At 39.4% G+C, this 20,618-nt stretch overlaps 1 protein-coding gene across 4 annotated transcripts in view; it reads right to left on the bottom strand.

The window, feature by feature from the left end:
* Positions 1-20,618, bottom strand: part of ITGB8 (integrin subunit beta 8) — a 92,744-nt gene that overhangs the window by 37,252 nt on the left and 34,874 nt on the right. The window contains exons 10-15 of one of the 4 annotated variants that reach the window (XM_075050442.1): positions 18,227-18,632; positions 15,760-15,985; positions 14,032-14,135; positions 12,743-12,906; positions 5,251-5,376; positions 546-733 (exon numbers count right to left, since the gene is read on the bottom strand). In XM_075050442.1, coding sequence (XP_074906543.1) covers positions 689-733; positions 5,251-5,376; positions 12,743-12,906; positions 14,032-14,135; positions 15,760-15,985; positions 18,227-18,632 — 1,071 coding nt within the window. In that variant the 3' untranslated portion in view covers positions 546-688. Of the gene's footprint in view, positions 1-545; positions 734-4,971; positions 5,377-12,207; positions 12,650-12,742; positions 12,907-14,031; positions 14,136-15,759; positions 15,986-18,226; positions 18,633-20,618 lie in introns of those variants that run through there. The other 3 variants (XM_075050458.1, XM_075050450.1, XM_075050467.1) reach the window with 3 other exon arrangements.

Genomic DNA, 20,618 nt, shown 5'->3' with positions numbered 1-20,618 from the left:
GGTTCTCTGGCTTTTGTGTATGGGAGGTTAATAGGAGAAGGAGCAGCTGGCCAAAGAGACTGCTTTGGGAATTGCTCTTACTCCTATTCAGAAAGGTGAAAGGAAGGAAGAACACTAGAAGTACTTTTCCTGCAGGGAGAGAGGGAGACTTATGTGAGTGCTTCCCCTGTGGGGAAGCCAGCATAGGTGCATATGGATATCAGGGTAGGATAGCTGACCCAGAGAAAAGTGGGCGAATGGAGGTGACCATTGAGGACACATTGAGGTTGCTGAACAGTTTAGTCTTCAAAAAAGCAATTTACTTCTTCTGAGACATAGGCTGACAGAGGAGATATCCAGGAATGTCATACTGACAAATGACAGGAAATATGACTACAGTGACAGGTTTCTCTTAGCTGGTTTATATATATCTATGCCCTCTCTTAATGTGAGTGCCCTTCTGGAATTAGGATGTCCAGCAGGAAGGGAAGAGGGGGAAGATGCTCTCATCCAGCAAACAGATGTATGGGGGTTCAGACATATAGACAAACATACAATTTTCTTACTTAGTGCAAAGCTGGTAAACTTCAGAGGCAGTGGGTTGCAGCCAGTAGTATTCAGGTGAGCATCAACCACGTAAAGAAGAGGGAAGATAGGAAATTCTGGTGGCAAAAATTTTTTGCTCTGAAAAAAGCTGGAGACCAGGACTTTAGTTGGAACTTTCTCTGAAACATTCACTGTACTCTGTGCAGGACTGGAGAGAGAAACAGAAAGGCAGAGCTGTAATTCTAGGAGGGTGGTATCTGGAGGGAGATTTCTGCTTCACTAGGAACAGGGCTACTTACAGACTAAGCAGAAGCTATGAAGAAGAGAGAGAGAATCTGCCTGAACCAAAGGGGAACCAAACTGCTAGCGTTTGCATTCAAGATAGCTGTGAGTGAGCAGCTCTCCTTCATTCAGTGGTTTCAAAGCTAAACATGGTAGGACAGTAATTCAGTATAAGACCTCTGTTAAGGAGAAAGATATGAAAATTCTGTATCAAATGAAGTCATACAAATGTTAGGAAGTATTATAAAAGGAATAAGAAAAGATTCATATCAGTGTGTCCCTATGTAAATAGGTGGTTCATCTACATTTTGAATCTTGAAAAAGGTCTGCTCCCTCATCCTTAAGGGAGGAAAGGAGGATGCCAGTGATAGGAGAGGATCAGAAAAGGGCAGCAAAGATGATCAAAGATAAGGAAAAGCTTCAGTATAAAGTGTGATCATGTATGCTTTGATTATGCAGTCTGGGAAAGGTGACTTGGGGAGATGTGAACAGTTCCACAGAAAAGAGTGGCTGGGGCTCAGCGTCTGCTCTGTTTGAATGAAGGAGCTATGGGCCACCAAGCAAAGTGCTATGTTCAAAACAAAAGGAAGCAGTTCCAAACTTGGTGGATTTTTTTTTTTTAAGGTGAGTTCAATGGCACATACCTGAAAGTGAGGGTTACTGATTAAACAAACTAATCAGATGTAGGAAATTCCCTAAGATGAAAAATGATTGGAGGCTGGGGAAGCTCAGGGAAGTAATACACACTTGGAGTGTGCTTACGCTTCCCATGGCAGTTTGTCTCCACTGTTGAAGACAGCTACACTGGGCTAGATGGACTCTAGGTCTGAAAAAATCTGGCTGTTCTCATGGGGGACTCATACAAAAAGTAAGTCCTCTTGTCAGAACATGGTTCTGGTGCTGTGAGAGCAGTTGTCACTTCTGTATCCCTAAGGTAAGAAAGGCACAGTGCGGCTTACCTTCCTTGTGAATACTGTAAATGAAATCCTATTTTAATGTCTTGTAGGGAGGCACCCTGGGGAAATGAAGTATCTGAAAAATATCATTCCAAGGGACATCTCAAAAGGATTCTAATTTAAAGAAAAAAGATTCTTCAAGCAAGTCCCTCATACAATAATCCCTAGAGTTAGCAAGGTTTCAGGTATGCTATACTGGTGACTTCAGGAGTAGCTGTGTATAAATCGATTATAAATTTTATATCCAATAAAACATCAATAACCCAGGTGTTTTAATCATAGCAAAATTATAATACTGTCTTCTTTGCCAAAGCTTGCAAAAGAATAACAATTCCCTTATCTCACTGGTTTAAAGGACATTGCAGACTTCACTTTGTTCGCATGCACCTGCATTGGCCTAGGGAAGCAGTAGTAACTGGGCACTGACCAAGTGGGGAGTAAAATTTGCCAAGGTAAAAGCACTTGAATTCCATAGGAACTGTATCAAATAGCTTAAATAATAGCAATTAAACTCAGTAACAGTTTCCTTCAAGACATTTCAAGTGATGTTGACAGCCATTTGTTAAATTTTCCTTTCCCCGCCCCCCCCCCCCCCCCAATAACTGAGTACATTAACACACTTGACAAAAAGCCAGCTAACTAGACAAGCAAAATTCCTGGGCAGTAGTGGAATTTACAGTGAATTATACATTGCATTATTTTCAGGTAGTTCAAATCCAAACTATTTTTTCAGTGAGTGAAAAGGGGATAAATAGAAAATGTAACAATATTCCACAATAGTTGCTAGCATAAATTCATTGTGATCCAAGAAAGAACATCAGCTAAGACAATAAATAAAGCTTCTTATGTTTTGGCTTGCCAAACAGGTTCTGTAAGATACCATTTTTTTTGAAGAAGGAATATAACACGTGTTACAATAACATTTCTAATCTGTTCTATATCTGATCTCAAAGGGGACCTTATGGACTTGATATTCAAAGATGCTCAGTATGTTCACTCCTAACATAGCCTTCAGCTGAACCCCAAGGACCCAGCAATTTCACAGAAAACTGTTGAAACCAAAGCTTTCTTTGGTTTTTTTTTTTATTTTTTCTTTGAAACACTCTCAGTCTGTCATATGACAATAAATCTTCCTTCTGGGAATGTCACTTGTTTTGGTCTGCAAAATGATCTGACACATTATCTTTTCTTTCCTTTGACCTTATGATTCTTTCCTTTTTAAAAAGCAAGACCTCACTTTCAAAGGCATGGGGAATAAATTGGCTAAATAAATACTCATTATTTTTAGCATCATGATTAGATCCTCTTTGTGAACCAAGAATCCCTGTGTAAGGTGCTGTGTCTGTCTTCCATGCTTTAGGTTTTTTTGTGCCAGGCAGCAGCCAAAAAAAATAAAAGCGCAGAAACTCAAGAAGATGAACATTGGGGAACACTTCAAGTCATGGTTTCAACATGATAGCAGCCTAGCCATTAACAGAAACTGGGATATATATCGGAATTTTTAAAGAAAGATCCTGCTATGCATGAGAAATTAGGGGAGGAATCCCATCTTAAATATATACAAAAAAGGTACATGAGACTGTATCTGTACATATCGTACATGTATTTATATAATTTGGTCTGTACATCTTGTACATGTATTTATATAATTTGGTCTGACAGGCTATTTAGCAATCAGAGATGGACATCTTGATGCTGAGGAAAAGTTAATTTGAGTGGAATATGCAGACACACACACACAAAGATATACACGAAGAAATATTTACAAATGATAAAAATTGCCACCAGAATGGCGGTACTGGAGGGGAAATGTGTGTCTGTGCTTTGCATGTGGCATACACCTTGCAGAAGCTGTGAGGGTATCAGATTAAAAGCTTACAGTGGGAGAATGCCTGTGGGTATCTGAGGACTGGCTAGTACACCAAGAAATAGCCCTGACTTCTTAACATTGGAAAGGAGCAGATCAATGTGAGTGCATCTGACCAGGTTCGGAGATGCTCTGTTTAGCTTTGCACTACAGACTTTAACTTGTTCTTGTCTGCCCCCAAATAAAAAAAGCTCTCCTTATCAGCTGTTCCCTGATGAAGCTCTCTGATTCAGTGTCTGAAATTTTCAAAGAAGGCACAGTGAGGAAAATTTTCTCTGATAACCCGATTTAGATATGGAGAGATGCATAGGAAGGTGAGAAAGATGGGAAGTATTTATTTTAGCTGGCTTTTTTTTCTGCTCAGGAGCCTGGGTGCAGCTGCAGAATGATTCAAGGACAGAAGCCAACCTTAAACACTTCTGAAGACAAGGATAATCTAGAGATCACCATGTTTAAGTTGTAGAAGTCTTTGAAATTCCTGCTTTGTCCAGAGCAAAGTGAAGGTGTGTCTAAAAATTCTGTGGAAAACCCATCCACTGACATGTCCCCTGTCTCCTCTGCAGTTCAGCCACGTATCTTACAGCCTCGGTGATGCTTTCAGAATGGATGTGTTAAGGCTATGGTCAAAGGCTAAAGAGTCAGAAGGGTGTTTGTGGGAGAGGCTGCTCCTGTGAGCAGCTTTGAGAGCAGAGGAACCCCATGTGGGAATAGGTCCTGAGCTCTCCAGATTGCTGAGGCAGAACCAAGAGGCTTAGGATGAGACTTAGGGCCCCAAAAGGGGGACTTGGCAAGCTGCAAAGCTGAAAGAAATACATCACAAGCACTGATTTCAATAAGCATATGTGACATAACTTGGCAATATTATGCTTTTGTGGTTAATCATTTAGTTTTATCAGCTTGCATACACATAATCTTTATTAAACAGTAACTGTCCTTCATGAATCATGCAGTTGAAGGCCAAGAAAATAATCAGAGGCCATATTATGTTCTGGGTTGAGTAGATGATAGCATCATTTGCAAAAACGAAGACACTGTGTTCTGCAGCCCACCACAGTTTCCCTGGGATGAGGGGCCAGGGGATGATAATGTTGGGGCCTCTTTAGTGCTAATAAATCAGGCTGGCAGCCTATGTCTAGGTAACATGAATTCTGTACAGTTCAACCCAACTTGGACCACCCCAAGACTCCCAAGCAGAAGATGAGCAGCTAGAAGCCCCTGCAACACACTGACAGTACCTGTGCTCTAAACACAGCTTCAGAGCATTTGGGTTTCTGTAAAACTATATATTTTTATTTAATTCATACAATATGTTTAAATTCTTTGGGTTTAAACCCAGGGTACCAGGAATGTATTTCCAAAGTTCTCGTCTTTGTTGTAGACCTGAAAGCGGAAGAAACCACCAGCTTTTCAGATTAACTCCATAACAGTTAAAATCAGTCTGTTAACAAAGTCTTTATGCTTAATTGTGATCATTGCCTTTTGGTTGTCATCATGCATATGCAGATCTTCACTCAAACCAACTGTCCCTAATGCCATCCTCTCTGTTTATTGGATCAAATTCTGCACCTACCACAAAGGGAATCATGCAGGGAGAGAAATTCTGTAATAGCGTGCACCTACATGACTGGTGTCAAAAAAGTGGCTGAAATCAGGATCTCTTTCCTCCTCCGGCTTTAGAGGCTGTAACTTAGGTTTCTTTCCTCTTTGGAGAGACTGAGCAGCAAGCCTTTTTCTTGTCAATGGTATCTGCAACAAAATAGCAGTTGCGTTACATTAGAGCCAAATTAAGGCACTATTGTGCCCTCACTGACAACTTCATGGGTGTGAGTAAAAATAGGCTAAATACAATGCCACTAGTGTCAAAACCCCTATCTGTCATTATCTGGACATTTTAAGGTATATAGACATGATTTAGGTGCTGGGATTTCAGAACATAGGAAGAAAGACTTCATATAGATCACTTACCACCATCCCACAACATACCAGGGTATGCAGCACAGCTTGGTGCCAGGATCACTATCTATAGGAGACTTAAGTGTTAACAGTAGCCTTAGTTTCAAGATTACTATCACGTGGCAAAATGAAGCCCTATGTCTGTAGCTCAAGTTATATGCTTAAATTATATGTCTGAAATCCAGATCTAGGTTTATGTTTACTCTGAGTTGGTGACAACATTAATGTCCCTCAATAAAGAGCTTTCAAGGAAAATGTGTGTTTCTCAGTTGGTAGGACTGGTTGCATGTGCTTGCTGTGTGTGTCAGTGAAGGCTGAAGACTCCTGCCTCTGTGAAAAGAAATTTCTCAGCCTCAATCTCATCAGGCATATATTGGGATTATGTTCCTTGCTTTGATAGAAGCAGCAACAAAGATGAACAGATTGTCCTTGTGATATTTAGTTATTTGTTTTTCTAGTTTTGCTGTACACCTTTTCCCAGGTTTTTCTATTGTATTGTTAAGTCCTGGACACGAATTGATGTGATGACTGAGCATGTATCAGTTGTCACTTGGTTCTAGCTCTCTCATCCCCAGAGCAAAAACTGGATCGTGTTAGGAGCATGAACAGCTAGTTTTACCAGTGATGTCTGTTAGGTGTCTTAGTGTCACAGCTGTCTCTTACTGAGGCATCGTGGTCTTTCAGTACATATTTTGAATGTCCTTACACATAGCATGTCTGAAGTCCTTTTCAGGAGAAATTTCATGGCACTGTGCAAAGCGAATGCTATTATGGATTCTGCTCGAGAACAGAACCTGTGTCACCTTCCCAACATAGTGATGCATTTTCACCAGTACTCAGAAAGCAACCTAAGCCTGCAGTGAGTGGCATAGATGAGGCATTTGCAGAGTTACCCATTCCCAGAAAACCAACTCCTCTACCACCCAACAAAGCAGAGCAGAAGAAAGGCTATTGTAACCACCTATCAATCTATAGATTGTATTTCTACAAGAAGTATCTTCTTGTCCCCTGCAAAGTGCTAACATCTCCTGGTGCATTCATGTTTCAGTTAGGTTGCGCAAGATAAACCAGCTGCACCTCCAAACTGCTATCGTGTTCCTTCCCACCTTCTCAAAGTTCATCCTGAACATGCATTCATCTGTTTGCCTACATCTGATAAACATGGTATTCTTTGTATTTTATCTCTCCCGACACAGTATTATTCCATTTAAAACCAACTGTAATCATACGTTCCCTTTGCAGACATTTGTGCACCTTAATGAAAGTGCTTTATATTTTTAAAAGGGGGTGATCCTTATCACAGACATATTAAACATTAAAAATATGAAAAATCCATATGGATTAAATATTGATTTTATTTTTTAGAGAGCAAGTACAATGATGTTGCATTAAAATAATGCTATGTCATAGTTGTTACAGCTCTGATAGAAAAATAAACATCTCAATATACTACAGTGTCAACTCATTAATAAATATCAAAATAGAAGTTAGTAGTCAACTGAAATTAATAAACAGCTATAAAAGTATACTATTTTAAATAATAAAATATTCAGTATATTTCCAAACAAAAGTAGTGATTTAGAAGTATCATTTAAAATGTAAAAAGAACAATAAGAAGTTATAAATTTATGTAAAACCTCTTCCCTTACTAACATTCTCTATACATATAATCTAGAGAAACATTATTTATCTGTATATACTTTTTTTACAAAAGGTAGTATATGTTAAATAGAAAGTTAAAAACTGTAGAACTATTAATAGCTGTCACACCATTGCTAAATAAGACTAAAGTAGCTCTGTTTTTTGAAGCAGTAGTAGGTAAAAGTGAACATGTTAGCACAGTGAATTCATCCAACACTAATGCCTTCCCAAAAGAATCTTTCATCTTTCGACATCTCCCTTCAAAATATAACTGAAACAGCCCAAACACAATGTAGGTATCAGGATGAAATGTTAGGATTTGAGTAGAAGCCATTATTTTAACAAATGACAGACATTTCAATTTTATTTTTTTTTAGTGAGTAGGTACCTTTCTCTTGAGTTTGTGCAGAAAAGGAAACAAAGAAAGCATGCAATCCAGAGCAGCATTTCTAAAGTTTAAGAATCTAGTAATTTTAAGTTTTTTCTTTTTCTCCCCCCCCCGCCCCCGCCCTCAGAAAGGCCAGCCATTCTGAGCTGGCTTGCACTCAGTGAAACCCCACTGATTTGGCTCGCTCTAGAAATGCATTCACGCTGGCTAATTTTAACCTTTTTTCCCTTTCCATGAATTTCAATTCTCTTTAAGATCCATGAAATGTCTGTGCATCAGAGCAGCGTCAAGGTCATCATTAAAAAGTAGTGTTCTTCTTAACTACTGCTCCATTTCTGCTTAGCAAATAAATCTTTCCCCTCTCAGCCAGAACACTGGCACTATGCTTCAATCGTAGCCAGAGCAGAGTAAGCGTCACCCAGCACTGGCTTTGCAGGAATGCCTCTATGAGAAGTGCCCTTTCCCAGCTACAGCTTACATTCCTTAAGGCTGGCCGGGAGAGATCCTGGGGCTGGTGGGAAGTCAATGGGCAGATGCCCAAAGACTTCCCGGAAGCTTTAATGGAGGTCTGCAGCATCCGGGTTTACAGTACATACTGGCACAGGCGGTCCCTTGCTAGGTTACACGCAAGCATTTTTTTGACGAGTAAAGATGCAAAAAGCCTGCAGCGCTGAGGGCTGCGGACTGCGTGTGCTGCAGTTCCAACACGGCCAGGCGCCTAGGACACAAACCGTACCACCTCTGCCAAGCCAACCTACTTTGAAGAGGCTTCCTGCCCTGACAAATGGAGAAGTGTGGTCTCAGAGCACCAGCTCTGTAGGGATGCTGTGGGGAGCTGTAGGGCGCATTGCGCCTGCTGAGGATGCCGTCCCTCTTCAATGCACAGGCAGCATCTCTCTGCCTTGGGCATCGCTAGGCCTTATGGCCACTTTAGGACTAAGGGTTGCTTGAAGCTGCTTCGCACGTTTGCTCCCACGGTTTGCAACACGTGTACATTTAGGTATGCACACTAAGCAGGAAACAAATATTATGTATGATCAGACCGGGCAAATAATTTTTTCCATTGCAGTCTGAAGAATACTTTACATAGCAGGTTTTCATGACACCATAGAGAGGAAAAAATAAATCCAGTTGAAAATAATGGATAAAATGTAAACTATGCCTATACAGATGTCCTTCCTTTTTAAGGTTCACTTTCAACATTCCTTGTGAATGTAAGGGAATTTCAGCTGGGCACAATGAAAATTCCTTGCATACCATGTGCACGTTTTCTGGATGAAACAGCTATTTTCCCACACACTTCTGTAGCAATGTTAGTAAGGTACTCAGGATGCTTGGAAATATCCAATTCATAGTATTTCTTCACTTTAGAGTCTTTAAAAAAAAATCTGAAGTAAAATGCATGCTTTTTAATTGCATAAACACATCATTTCTGAAATGTTAGACAAATAATCAGTTAAAGGTAAAAAAAAAGTGGGATTAAATTTGAAAATTATACATATGGACTTTAAAATTAACAAATCTGCTGTGAAAAGTCATGCATATGCTCTGTTTGTGGGAGCAAATCTAGAAACAACTCCCCAAACCAATGATGATCTGCCAGTATATTTTGGGGTATAGGCATGCAGTCAAATTGTTTGACTTTTTTTTCATTTTTTGAAGAAGCCTGGTATAAGAAGCTTTATTTAAGAAGTTTGGAACGTTCTATTCTGAGGCTAGATATTTTTTTCCCTATTTTTATGAGCATCTTTGACGCACAATACATTGAAAACTAATATGAACTAATTCGTCTTTAATATCTCCCATATTAAGCACTATAGGAAGCAGAGTCCTTCTGCAATCGCTGAGGAAATTCCTTGTGAATTACAGGCTGCTTTCTCATTTAAGGTCATGTGCTGAGGGAACACAGCTCCCTAAATAGTGAGGCTTTTGTTGGGCTATTCATCTCCTGCAGCAGCTCTTCTGAAAAACATGGTCAAAGGCAGAGGGAAACAAGTACCAAGCAAAGCCAGAGTTTCTCATGGATAGATTCCATCCCTAGAAACAAAGCCTCCTCCCAAGGATCCTGCTCTGTATAAGCTCCCCATGGGCCTTCTAAAAGCCTTGACCTGTCACATTAGCAGCAGCTTATTCTTTTTCACTAGCCTCCTCCACAATACAGCAAAGCCATGAGGGAGATGCAAGAAAAGCTTTTTTTTCTTAGTGTTTTTTTTTTTTTTCTTAAAAAACTTCTTTTTTTTAACATACTTTCTTTTAACCTCAGGACAGCAAATAGCTTACAGTGCAATTTGTCCTGTGAGCCTGCTCTATTTGACCAGAGCATACTAAACATTCAGGCAGGTGTCTGATAAGGAAATACTGGCCGTGCCCCTTCACAGGCAGCACTGCAATGCCAACTAAGTACTACGGAAGAAAAGTAGTAGCAGTGTGATGGGTCTGGAAGATGGGTGTTACAGCTCAAATCTTTCTTCCACAAAGAACCCAGCTCCGTTGTTCCCCACCCACATAATTTAAGTTCCTCTAACAGTGAAAAGTAATTTCCAAAGAAAAAACATTAGCTACCACTTCAGTAAATGCTTTAAAGGCCATTATGGGAAATACATTCTGAGGAATCTTTTTTGTTAAAAAAAAAAAATATCTATCGCACTGTTTAAAGAACATAATCATCTTTTGTTATATACTCAGATATTCTCTGCTGAGCTTTAATTTGTTTGTTTGTTTGTTTTGTTAAGTGAAACAGATAACCAGAGACTTTGTTTCCTACTCACTTAAAAATACTAATGAATTGTGATAAGGGCAATAGCAGGTAAACTTTTATCAATCTTTCCTCTTTATCCCACTGAAACCAATTGTTTGGAATCTGTTAATTTACACAGGAGGAAAACCATTCTACAGGTTTTCAAAGAAAATGAAAGTTTAAGGTGTACTTGATAGATTACAGAATTAACCTATTATTAAGATATTACAATTAAGCTATCACTAAAATCAGGGTCAGTGTAAGGAAATCCCCTTTTCTTTAAATGAGACACTTTTACCTGGATGGTAGAAAGCTCGGGGACTACTTTGAAGACTGCTTTAGAAACATTTAATAGTTCAGTTTACTTTTTTTAAAAAACAATCACTAACATCTAAAGCTTCTATGACAATTTAATGGAAGGCCCATTGTCTCTATATTATTTTTCTCAATCCCACTTGATCCATGACTCAAGAAACTGTAAACACTCACATAACACTTAATCATTTGCTCTGCATCCTGCCTTCCTTTCACATGTATACTCATCAGATTTCAGTGGGAATTTACAGAAGAAATACAGAATAGGAAATATGAATATATACTAATTTCTAAAAACTGCATATAAAGAGATCCTGCTTTGTTTCTGTAACTCTTATCTATGACAAGTACAGACCAATATTTATTATCAGTAATTAATGTTGCTAAAATGATACACTGTCTTCTGAGATTATTTTTCTTTTTGCCAGCAAGATTTTAGTGCATTAGAGGTTGATCAGATTTTTGTAGGCTTTTGGCAGCATAAAGTGAGTAAATCAGACTGTTAGCTGACTCTTCCAACTAGTATATAACAATAACACGTCTTCTACCACTATAGCCGGTTTCAGGGGTAAGAAAATACTTCTGCTTGAACTTGTAGCTCAAATTCTGCTCTCAGATAAGCTTATATTGGTCCCACTGTGTTTAGAAGAGTTTTGCCCATTTCTGAAGGCAGAATTTGATCCCACATTCATGAAGTCAATTAATGTGTTCTCTTGAGAAAAACACTCCTGTTTTCCTCACCTTCTTCCAAACTGCAGGTTCTTTTTCACATCACATGGGGGACATTTCTCAACACAGAGTCACAAAAATTGAAGCAGTTATGTAAGAATTCACAAAAGCTAATCCTGTCAACTAATTTACATAGAAAAAAGAGCATGTGTGTAAAATCAGACTTATGTCTGACATCATAGAAAAACAACAAAGCCCTTATTTGGCAAAACACTGACATGTAGCTAGCAAACCAAACACAGCTCTGGTGTAATTTATCTACTTGCAGTGGAGCTGATGCTGCTGACTCCACAGGTGAAGTCAGCCGGCAGTGATCATCATGTAGACTATGCTGTTGGACAGAGGAACTCTCGTTTTCGGTAGCCACTCAGTTTCCAAATACCTTAAAATCTGTATAAAAGTTTTTACGTTGAAACAAGTAAAAAAGCTAAAAATTACTCTTTATCAGATATAAATTATCTTTACGTGACATCATACATATAAAAAACTATATATATAATTTACCTCTGTGTGTGTGCCTCTGTGTGTGTATACACACACAACTATACACTCACACCAGTAACTAAGCACTCATTTAATCCAGTCATTTTTAGTAAGTAATGAGGAAAAGCGAAGAGGCTAAAGCAGACAAATCAGTGGAATCTGTCAACTGAGAGAACTATAAAAGTACCATTTACTCTATTTAAGAGTGTTTGAATAGTTTCATCTATTGCTATAATATACAGCAATGTTAATATTTCAGTCACAGCTTTTGTCCATTCCCACAGAGCACATCAGTACTAGCTACATGTAGAGTGAGATCAGTGCTTTGTCAGACCGGTTCATATCTACATTCTAGGCCATAACTAAATAAATTAGAATACGCTAAAGTGCTACATCAACACTAATGTTCTTGAACAGTAGTAACGCACATTTCTCTTTCAAAAAAAAAAAAAAAAAAGAAATACAGCAGCTATAGTTTCAAACATAGTCACATTACGTGAATATGCTTACATGTCACTTTGTTACAGTATTCAACAAAACACACAACACAAAACCATACGGCAACAGTCAAGATTCCGACAGAGTACAAAAGGTAACTTCTAAAAAGTCGAGCATGATGGAAATAGACATTTGCAGAAAACACACTGTCTTCAGAATTCACACTTGAAAGTTTCGTTTAATCGTAACTTGCTGATGTCGATATTTATTTCCTCTGGTTTGTCACGTCTGTATGTTACTGTTCTTGTACAAACAGTAGGCAAAAACATCTTATCCTTGAAGGAGAAGATACAATTTTTATCAACAATTAGCTAACTTTTATATGCAAGTAAAAGATTACTCAATATGATGGCTCTGAAATGAATTACCTTCTTTGTTGTAGATACTCTGTAATCAGCTGAAGATTTAACTTTATTGCTACTCCCCTGCAGAATTATCTGCCTGATGATAAGGACAACAAGCAACCCGATCAGAAAGGTAACTATAAAGATTATGGAAAAGACTCTAAAGTAGCTTCGTCCAGAGAAACATTCTGCAACGAAAGGAAAACACAAGTGTAAAGCCTAACGTATGGAATAGGCACATCCCTCAAACACAGATGTATCTACCACTGCATAGTAATGTCACATAAATGTAACACAAGCCTGGTAAAAGTTAAGGGAAAATAGATTAAGGGAAGTTAAGGGGAAAAGTTGCCACATGCAAGCTTTTAAAGCAGGGCATATCAAGAAGGGCAATTCCGATTAATATCTACTGTAGAAAAATGGTGAAACCATTATTCCTTTAATCTACAGAACTAAGACTCAGGCTTCATGGTGTTGGCCACCATAAATTCTCTGTAAGCCAGTGAGTTTATAGCTGAAATAGAGAGGATGAAATGTTAGAGATGGACAGGGCCAAGACAGTTTAATCTTCACAAGATTACAGTGCAGATCATTGGCGAAATATGAAAGAAAATGTAGTTTATTGAATCATTGTCCAGTGCTCTCCTCACTTGTAGACCTCTCTCACATGGTAAGATATCCTTAATTAATACTAAAGTTATAAGAAAAGTATTCATAGTTAGTTTCCTCATTTATGAACAGCTGTAAGATAAGACGACATACAAAAATGTGAAGTGACAAAAGGTAACCATTTACTTGCATTTTTGTTGCAGCATGGAATGATAAAGCTTTACGAGATTCTACTAAAAAATTTATTCTTCTACAGCCCTCAAGACTGTGCAGTTTTTTATACTTCAAAGGAATATTTAAACATTACTGAACGTGAGGTAAGCATTCTACTTCATTCTTACTCGTTTCTGGTAATGTCAAATAATGTAAGCAAATCCAAAGTAATAAAACATACAGATGCCATAACAGATTTTTATAAATATTTCTTTAAGCATTGCTCAGGCAGGATTCATTACTGTTAGATGTGACTTCTCAAGGATCTGGGAAATCTGATTTAGCAATGCTTGCCAATCACATTTCCTGTTATTATTTATCTTTTACTTTCCCTGAAGCTATGAGTGATTTTCCTCTTTTTCCTGCTTGCTTTCTTTATTATTGCAACAGTATGACACACTTTTGAAAGACATTGTAACAGTGGTGAATTCAATTATTAATCCCAACAGAATTTCATCTCTTACTAAAATTAGCTAGAAAATGTCACATACCTGAAGTTTGATCAATATAATGCATCAGGTAAGCGCATGAGGTTGTGCACTGGTCAAGTTTTGCTTGAGATCCATTGTTAGAATGATGGCACTGAACACAATTCCTGTAAAATAAAAATGTAATTAAAAACCTATGTCCTTGTACTCCCATTAAAGAGAGTATCAACAGGCTGACGTATCACTTGCACATAATGCCTTCCTGTCGTTAGTAAAAACATTGCGACACTTATTTATTTTTTTCTGAAATGTGATGCCTCTCTCAGCATTTTATCCCTGTGATGCTTCTCAGAACAAACTAGTCAGAAGCCATAAAGTAAAACATGTCTTTGGCTTCGAGCCACCTTCACCCGGCCCCTGCTCTGCATTTTGTGATGTGAGTTTTTCAGGGGGTATAGCTAAGGGTCCAGCATCCTTTCCTCAGCTATCAGCCTCCAGTTCAGTCCGAGTCCTTCCTTACCTATCACTCACATTGGGATACATGCTGGAAACGAAGGGTAGAGATCGGTGTAGGAAACACAGCTTTGTTAATAATTTTTTGGATACTATGTTAAGACAAAGACACGTAAGTTCCCACTGCTGGGCAGTTCAGAGGGTCAGCAGCAGAATGGGAGGCAGCGCTGTCAGTCTTACCATCTTCACTGTACAGCCTTGCAGAAGATGGACATCACAAGTGATCCTGAAAAACCCCTGACTGAATTTTTAACGAAGCTGTACCTTCTTCTGAATTTATTAAAGGCGCATTTCATAGCGGCTTTGAACAAGTGTAAGCCAGCAAGGCTAACTGCATTTCATCTACTGAAATCTTAGCAGTCACCTTTTCAGACATGGCCCAGCTTGGCTCTCCAGCGTATTCACCAGATGAGCTATAATTCAAGTGAATACAAAAACCCAACAATTCTGTTTTGATCACAATTCCCTTTCCAATGAAAGGCTGATCTCTCACCCTCTCGGCCACAGTGGGACGCAGAACATTACATGTGCTGACAGGAGGGCATAGAAGAGCTGTGCCCAAGGACAGGGCTTCACTGACTCTTTAAGCCAGCACCACTCAGTGTGCCACTGAGAGCTTGGTCTAGCTTCTTTCCTCCTTGGGCTGCTCATTTCGACCTCCATACACACTGTCCCTTCCTTTACATGGGAAAGGAAAAGTGACGTGCTTTAAAGCAGCATGGCAAAGACTATGTGGTTTAAAACTGAGTAACAGAGAATGTTGTTTTCTGGGTAAGACCAGCTCTGCTCTGCTGACCAACAGCAGTAATAATGCGCAGGTACTGCTCTTGTTCCACACCTTCTTTCAGCTGAGAAGCATAAGGAGTGTGCAAAAACAAATGTGGAGAATATTATTGTGCTTGCTGGCATTAAAGAGTAGGATCTACTGTTCTTTTTTAAAATGCCAAATTTATGGGCTTTATTTCCTACCCAGAGGATTTCACATGAAGAACCATCTTTTAATAAATGTATGAAAAAATGATACTCACAGGCCACACCTCCTTTGACTTCAGAAAGCTGAAAGCTGGACACACATTGGTGAACACAGATACGGACATGCAATTCTCTTAATGGCCAGTGTGAACCCCTCAGCTACATAGAGAAAAGTCTCAAGTATGAATTGTTTCAACTTCCTACAGTCTAAATATCTAGGAAATATAGCACACATCTAGCCAAACAGAAATATTTCTCCTTGTTTCAAAAGGAGTTGAAAAGTCAAGTCTAGCACAAGAAACGTACCAGTTTTCTTCACAGGCTTTGTTACAAGTAGGGCAATATTCACACAAACGGCCAAAGCTTCTTGGATCTGTGCACTCACACTTGCCACATACACATTTTCCTCTTCCACTGCAAATCTGGCCCTTTGAATTCAGGCAGTGCTTTGCTGATTGCAACGAGCACTGGCAACGGTCACCTTCCCAGCCAGCGTAGCATTTGCATTTACCAGCTTCACATTCACCATTACCTACAACATCAGATAGTCTTGAGTCATATGCTTTTGTGAAAACATAGAAAGTCAATTTTTACATGCATACATCTGTATTGCTGGTGCTTTATGTTAAACAGAGCTAAGTTAGACCTTGGCTTGCTAATTAGTTTTTAAGTTAACAGTGTGGGTTGACATTACCAGTATGATACATATTTATGACTGCTGTTTGTTGTTCAAGTTGAGCAAAAACTGCTACCTTGATGTCACCCTAACCCCTTTTACCACAATTTTTCCCTGTTGCCTTAGATCAAAGCAGCGGGGACTAAAAATTATGCAACAATCAGGAAAAGTCTTCAGGCCAACTAAACAAACTTCTCTTTAGTAAGAAAGCATTCAATTCAAATAAACAGCAAGATTCAGTGGAGCAGGGAGTATCGAGTTCATGTGCACATGCCAGGTTTTTTTCTTTCTTTTCTTTTCAGAAGCACGCATGACAGCACTGCTTTGCTGCCTTTCTAAAGGACAGATGACTGAGCTGAGCAGGTGGGTGTGCTGTGCTTATGAACTGTGGGTTGTTTAATAAGAACTTCAAATGAACAGCCTCAAGGATTCAAAGGCTATGAAGAACCTCTGGTGGCCTTTGCAACTTCCCAGGCAAAGCAGTGGGAGCTTTAGGGCAAAATCCATGTTTTCCACGTTGTAGCAAATTTAGGCAGGTGTATAACTGACATGCTGATAATGTTTAGCCACATTTTTACAGCACGTGAAAGCACCTTTAGGAAATACAGAAATAGCGCAGAAAGCACAGGCAGGTCTAGCAAATCCCATGAGATCTCCTCAACTATGCCTCGGCAGTACCTAGGTTTCATGCAAACTGCAATGGCCCTTCTTGTGCTCCAGGGATCCACAGAGCAGCTGCAGGGAGATAGTCCCATCTAACAGACGGGATCCCCTAAGTGGGAGTGAGGTCAAGGTATAGGCTGCCCCATTTTTTGCCTGGGCTAGGCAAAATGGAGGGGGGAAGGGCATCACAGGAAATATCAGAGCAAGGCTCGGCACTGGGGAACATCCCACGAAGAGGCACACCACTCAGCCACGGCTCTAGGCAGCAGGTTCCCCTGTGGTACCCTAGGGCGGGACTCCATCACAGGTGACCGTCTCCCATCACCTCTCAGACAAAGATCTCCCTGTCTCCTCTGCCAACCAGGGCACCACATCTCAGCCTTTAGGAGCTTCTAAGTTTGAAAGGTCTGCTTATGGTTAAGAAATAGTAAATTTGCAAAGTGGGCTGGGAAGAAGAATAAGAAGATGAACTGTAATTCTTTGTGCTGGAATGAAGTATTTAAAGGATTAGGTAACATTATTTCTCTTCATTTTATGGAAAGTCCATAGTCACCAGCAGAGCGAAACCAAAATAACTACTAAAGTCCATAGTATTACTCTCAGTTTATCTAACTGTGGTCGAAAAGATCAGTCCCTCATTTCACTCATTGGTCAGTACACAGTGAAATGAAAGGATGCAAAAATATTTAATTACTCCTGAGGGGAAAAAAAAAATTCTGGTAGAGATATTGTAATGATACTGATTCAATCCCATTTTTCCTTAATAACGCTAACTTAAAAGTACATGTTTTGTATTTTGTTCTTATGCAATTTTAATTTGCATGTTTTCTTTAAAAAACATAAAGTAGGCCACAAAAAGAATACAAATTTCTAAAAACTCTCCCTGTTTATGTTTCACTTACACTCTCCTTTTTGGAGCAGGTGATCCAAACGGTGTTAGCACATATATCAGTATTTGAAATCAAGTGTCACTATATCTCTCACAAAACTGATTTAGGGTATCAGAAAATCAGAACCTCATCTGGAAGTTATGATTCCTTCTAATCTCTTAGTATCTCATATTCCCATTAGACTGAAATGTATCAACCCACTTTCTAGAACAATGTTACTGTTTTATCTGAGGTATCAGTATCATTACTTCTGAAGAAGTTTGAGATTTAAATCTTAAAACAGTTAAACTTCAAAAAAACTCAATAAATCCCCTAAAAAGTAGTGCTGAAGTTTAGAAGACAGTGCATACCTCTGTGGTGAAGAAAGCCCAGGAGCATGAATTCCTACCAGGCTGTTCAGGACATTTCACACACTAATTCTGCACACACAGTTCTTGTACTTGACAGCCCTACATCATTTTTTTCAGCTACATCATGTATATAAGCTTTAGAAAACAAAACAAACCAAAAGTCAAAACCCCAAAATACACACATAAACTCTTACCAGAACATAAGTTTCCCTGGTGATACGGGCAGGAAAAATCATCCATTTCACAGTACCTGCCATACACCTTGCCTAGCTTGGTTTTGTAGCAGAAACATTTTCCATCTATGCAATTTCCTTGACCACTGCAGATGGGCTGGTCCTGGTGTTGTCTGCATCTCTCAGAAGGAAGCATATCTCTATTAGAGCTACAATTATTGTCACTGCAATGGGACTGTTTGCCATCAGACAAAGTTTCATCAGCCCATACTCTTTTGTGCCTTGCACTGTCTCCATACTGACAGGCACAGCTTTTCTGCACATTAACGATGGCGGTTTCATTGAAACCAATAGGCTTAAGTATTGCATATTTTCTTCCTCCAGTTGTATCACATCCTTTCATGGTAACTGATACATTGAAAAGTACCTAAGAAGAAATAAAGACAGATTTTACATCATTATTATTTCCTATAAATTGCTTAAATTTTTTAACACATAAATAAAGCAGTCTTACATTGTATATGAATGTGCACTAGCTAATCATAACAAAATACACAGTAGCCATCTGTCAAATATGCTATACTAGTAATGATAGGCATCACAAATACAGTTAAAATCCTAACAATAGAAGATTGACAGCAGTCCACTTTTCATGTTATTCTTGCAGAGTTGCAAATGACAAGTTTAATACAAGTTAAATAGTAATAGAGTTACCATCGTCATCCTCCTGTTATTATTGAATGTGTACCTTCTGTTAGAAATACTCAGATGAGAATTGGGACTAGATTGGGCAAGACAACACACAAACAGAAACGGAGATACTGTTCATAAAAGGAACCTATAATTAATGTTCTTGCTGCAGAAACAGTCCATGCAAATAGAAACCACACAGTTTTTTTTGTATGGCCCTATCTACTCCCACTAAATGGCTCACACCTTAGTAGCAAATTATTTTTCCCAATTCCTACAATGGGGATGGAGCAAGAGTGCCTTGCTGCTCTTACTGTGGTCCTGGGCAGACCAAGTGCTGCTTCAGAGTGGACGCAGTGCCCATCTCCTGGCCATGTCATCGCCATCACCACCACGCCGCAGGTCCTCAGCCCACTGCAGCAGCAGCCCCTGTGGCTTTCCAGAGTCCTGGCACAGGACCCTGGATCATTTTTGTGGTTAGGTGACTGCCATAGAGTTTGCATCAACTACCAAAACTCTTTGACAGCTCTGACGTGTGATGCTCTCACTGGAAGCAATCTTGTATTTCACGACTGCTTTTGGGGCTTTTTTTGACCGGTAGGCTTCTGGCAGAGCTATTTAGCCTGCTGATGAAAAACAACTCTTCCTCACCTCCTCACAGAGAAAACATAAACAAGAGGAAAAGGCGAGAAAGGACCCCAAAAGAAGCAAATACCTTTACTCTTTACCACCAAAGAACAAAGATTTCCAAACAAAAAAAGAGAAAACCTAAGAAACTGATTACAGAGCAGGTTGAAACTACCCGCGAAGACTAAGGCCATTCATTTCTCATCACTGTCTCCCCCTCCCGCTGCGCCCCCACATGAGGACAGCCAAGCCCTTGGGGACAATGGTGGCTTTGTGGCGAGCAGGGCTGCGGCTGCCTACATGGACAACAGGAGAAGAATGTTGTGCAGAAGCATGTGCTTTATGTCGTATCGAGGGGGCACAGAGGCTTTGTTTCGCCCTTTGCTTTTCTTCTTCCTGTTTCTCAAATGTGCCACTACACACGTAACCCCTCAGTTGCCTACACTCTCTGTGCATGAGACTTCTTCCCTTCAGTTATGGGGCAAAAGTGTGGCTATGCAGTAATTAATTCATACGGCAGGTGTGTATCACGTGGGGAGGACAGGCTGCAGCTAGAGAATGTGCTTTTTATTCAACACAGAGCCCTGCTACAAAACATCATCTTCATGTACAACACAGTACTGGACAAATGGCAGCGAGATGGGAGGGAAGGACAAATCACGTCTTGCGTACGAGTAGTGTAATTTGATGGGTCTGAACACAGCAGCAGAAAGATGAAACATATTGTGACTAAATAATTACGACACCGTGAACACTGACACTCGCTAATAGCCAAAGTTAGTTTTGCACTCTGAAGAGGCCGTAGGATTCTTCCAGAATATAATACACTTTGTGTTTTGGTAAGAAAAGGAAGGAAGAAGGATTAGACAATGAAAGGAATGTGAGAATTAAGGAAAAGCATTTTGCCTGTAAACAAATACTGAAAGGAGGATTTACGGTTAAAATAAATTAATCTCTTGAGGATGGCTCATTTTCAACAGCAGTAGAGGTTTAGGACCACATGCAATCTTTTACAATCAACTGGTTTGGCAGCTTTTTATTAAAAAGAAACAGATATAAATATTTTTCTTTTCATTAAACAGAACAAATTCCAGCC

Source organism: Buteo buteo, chromosome 2 (assembly GCF_964188355.1).
Source record: "Buteo buteo chromosome 2, bButBut1.hap1.1, whole genome shotgun sequence".
NCBI classification, from domain to species: Eukaryota; Metazoa; Chordata; class Aves; order Accipitriformes; family Accipitridae; genus Buteo; species Buteo buteo.
This window is presented reverse-complemented; position numbering and strand designations above follow the sequence as displayed.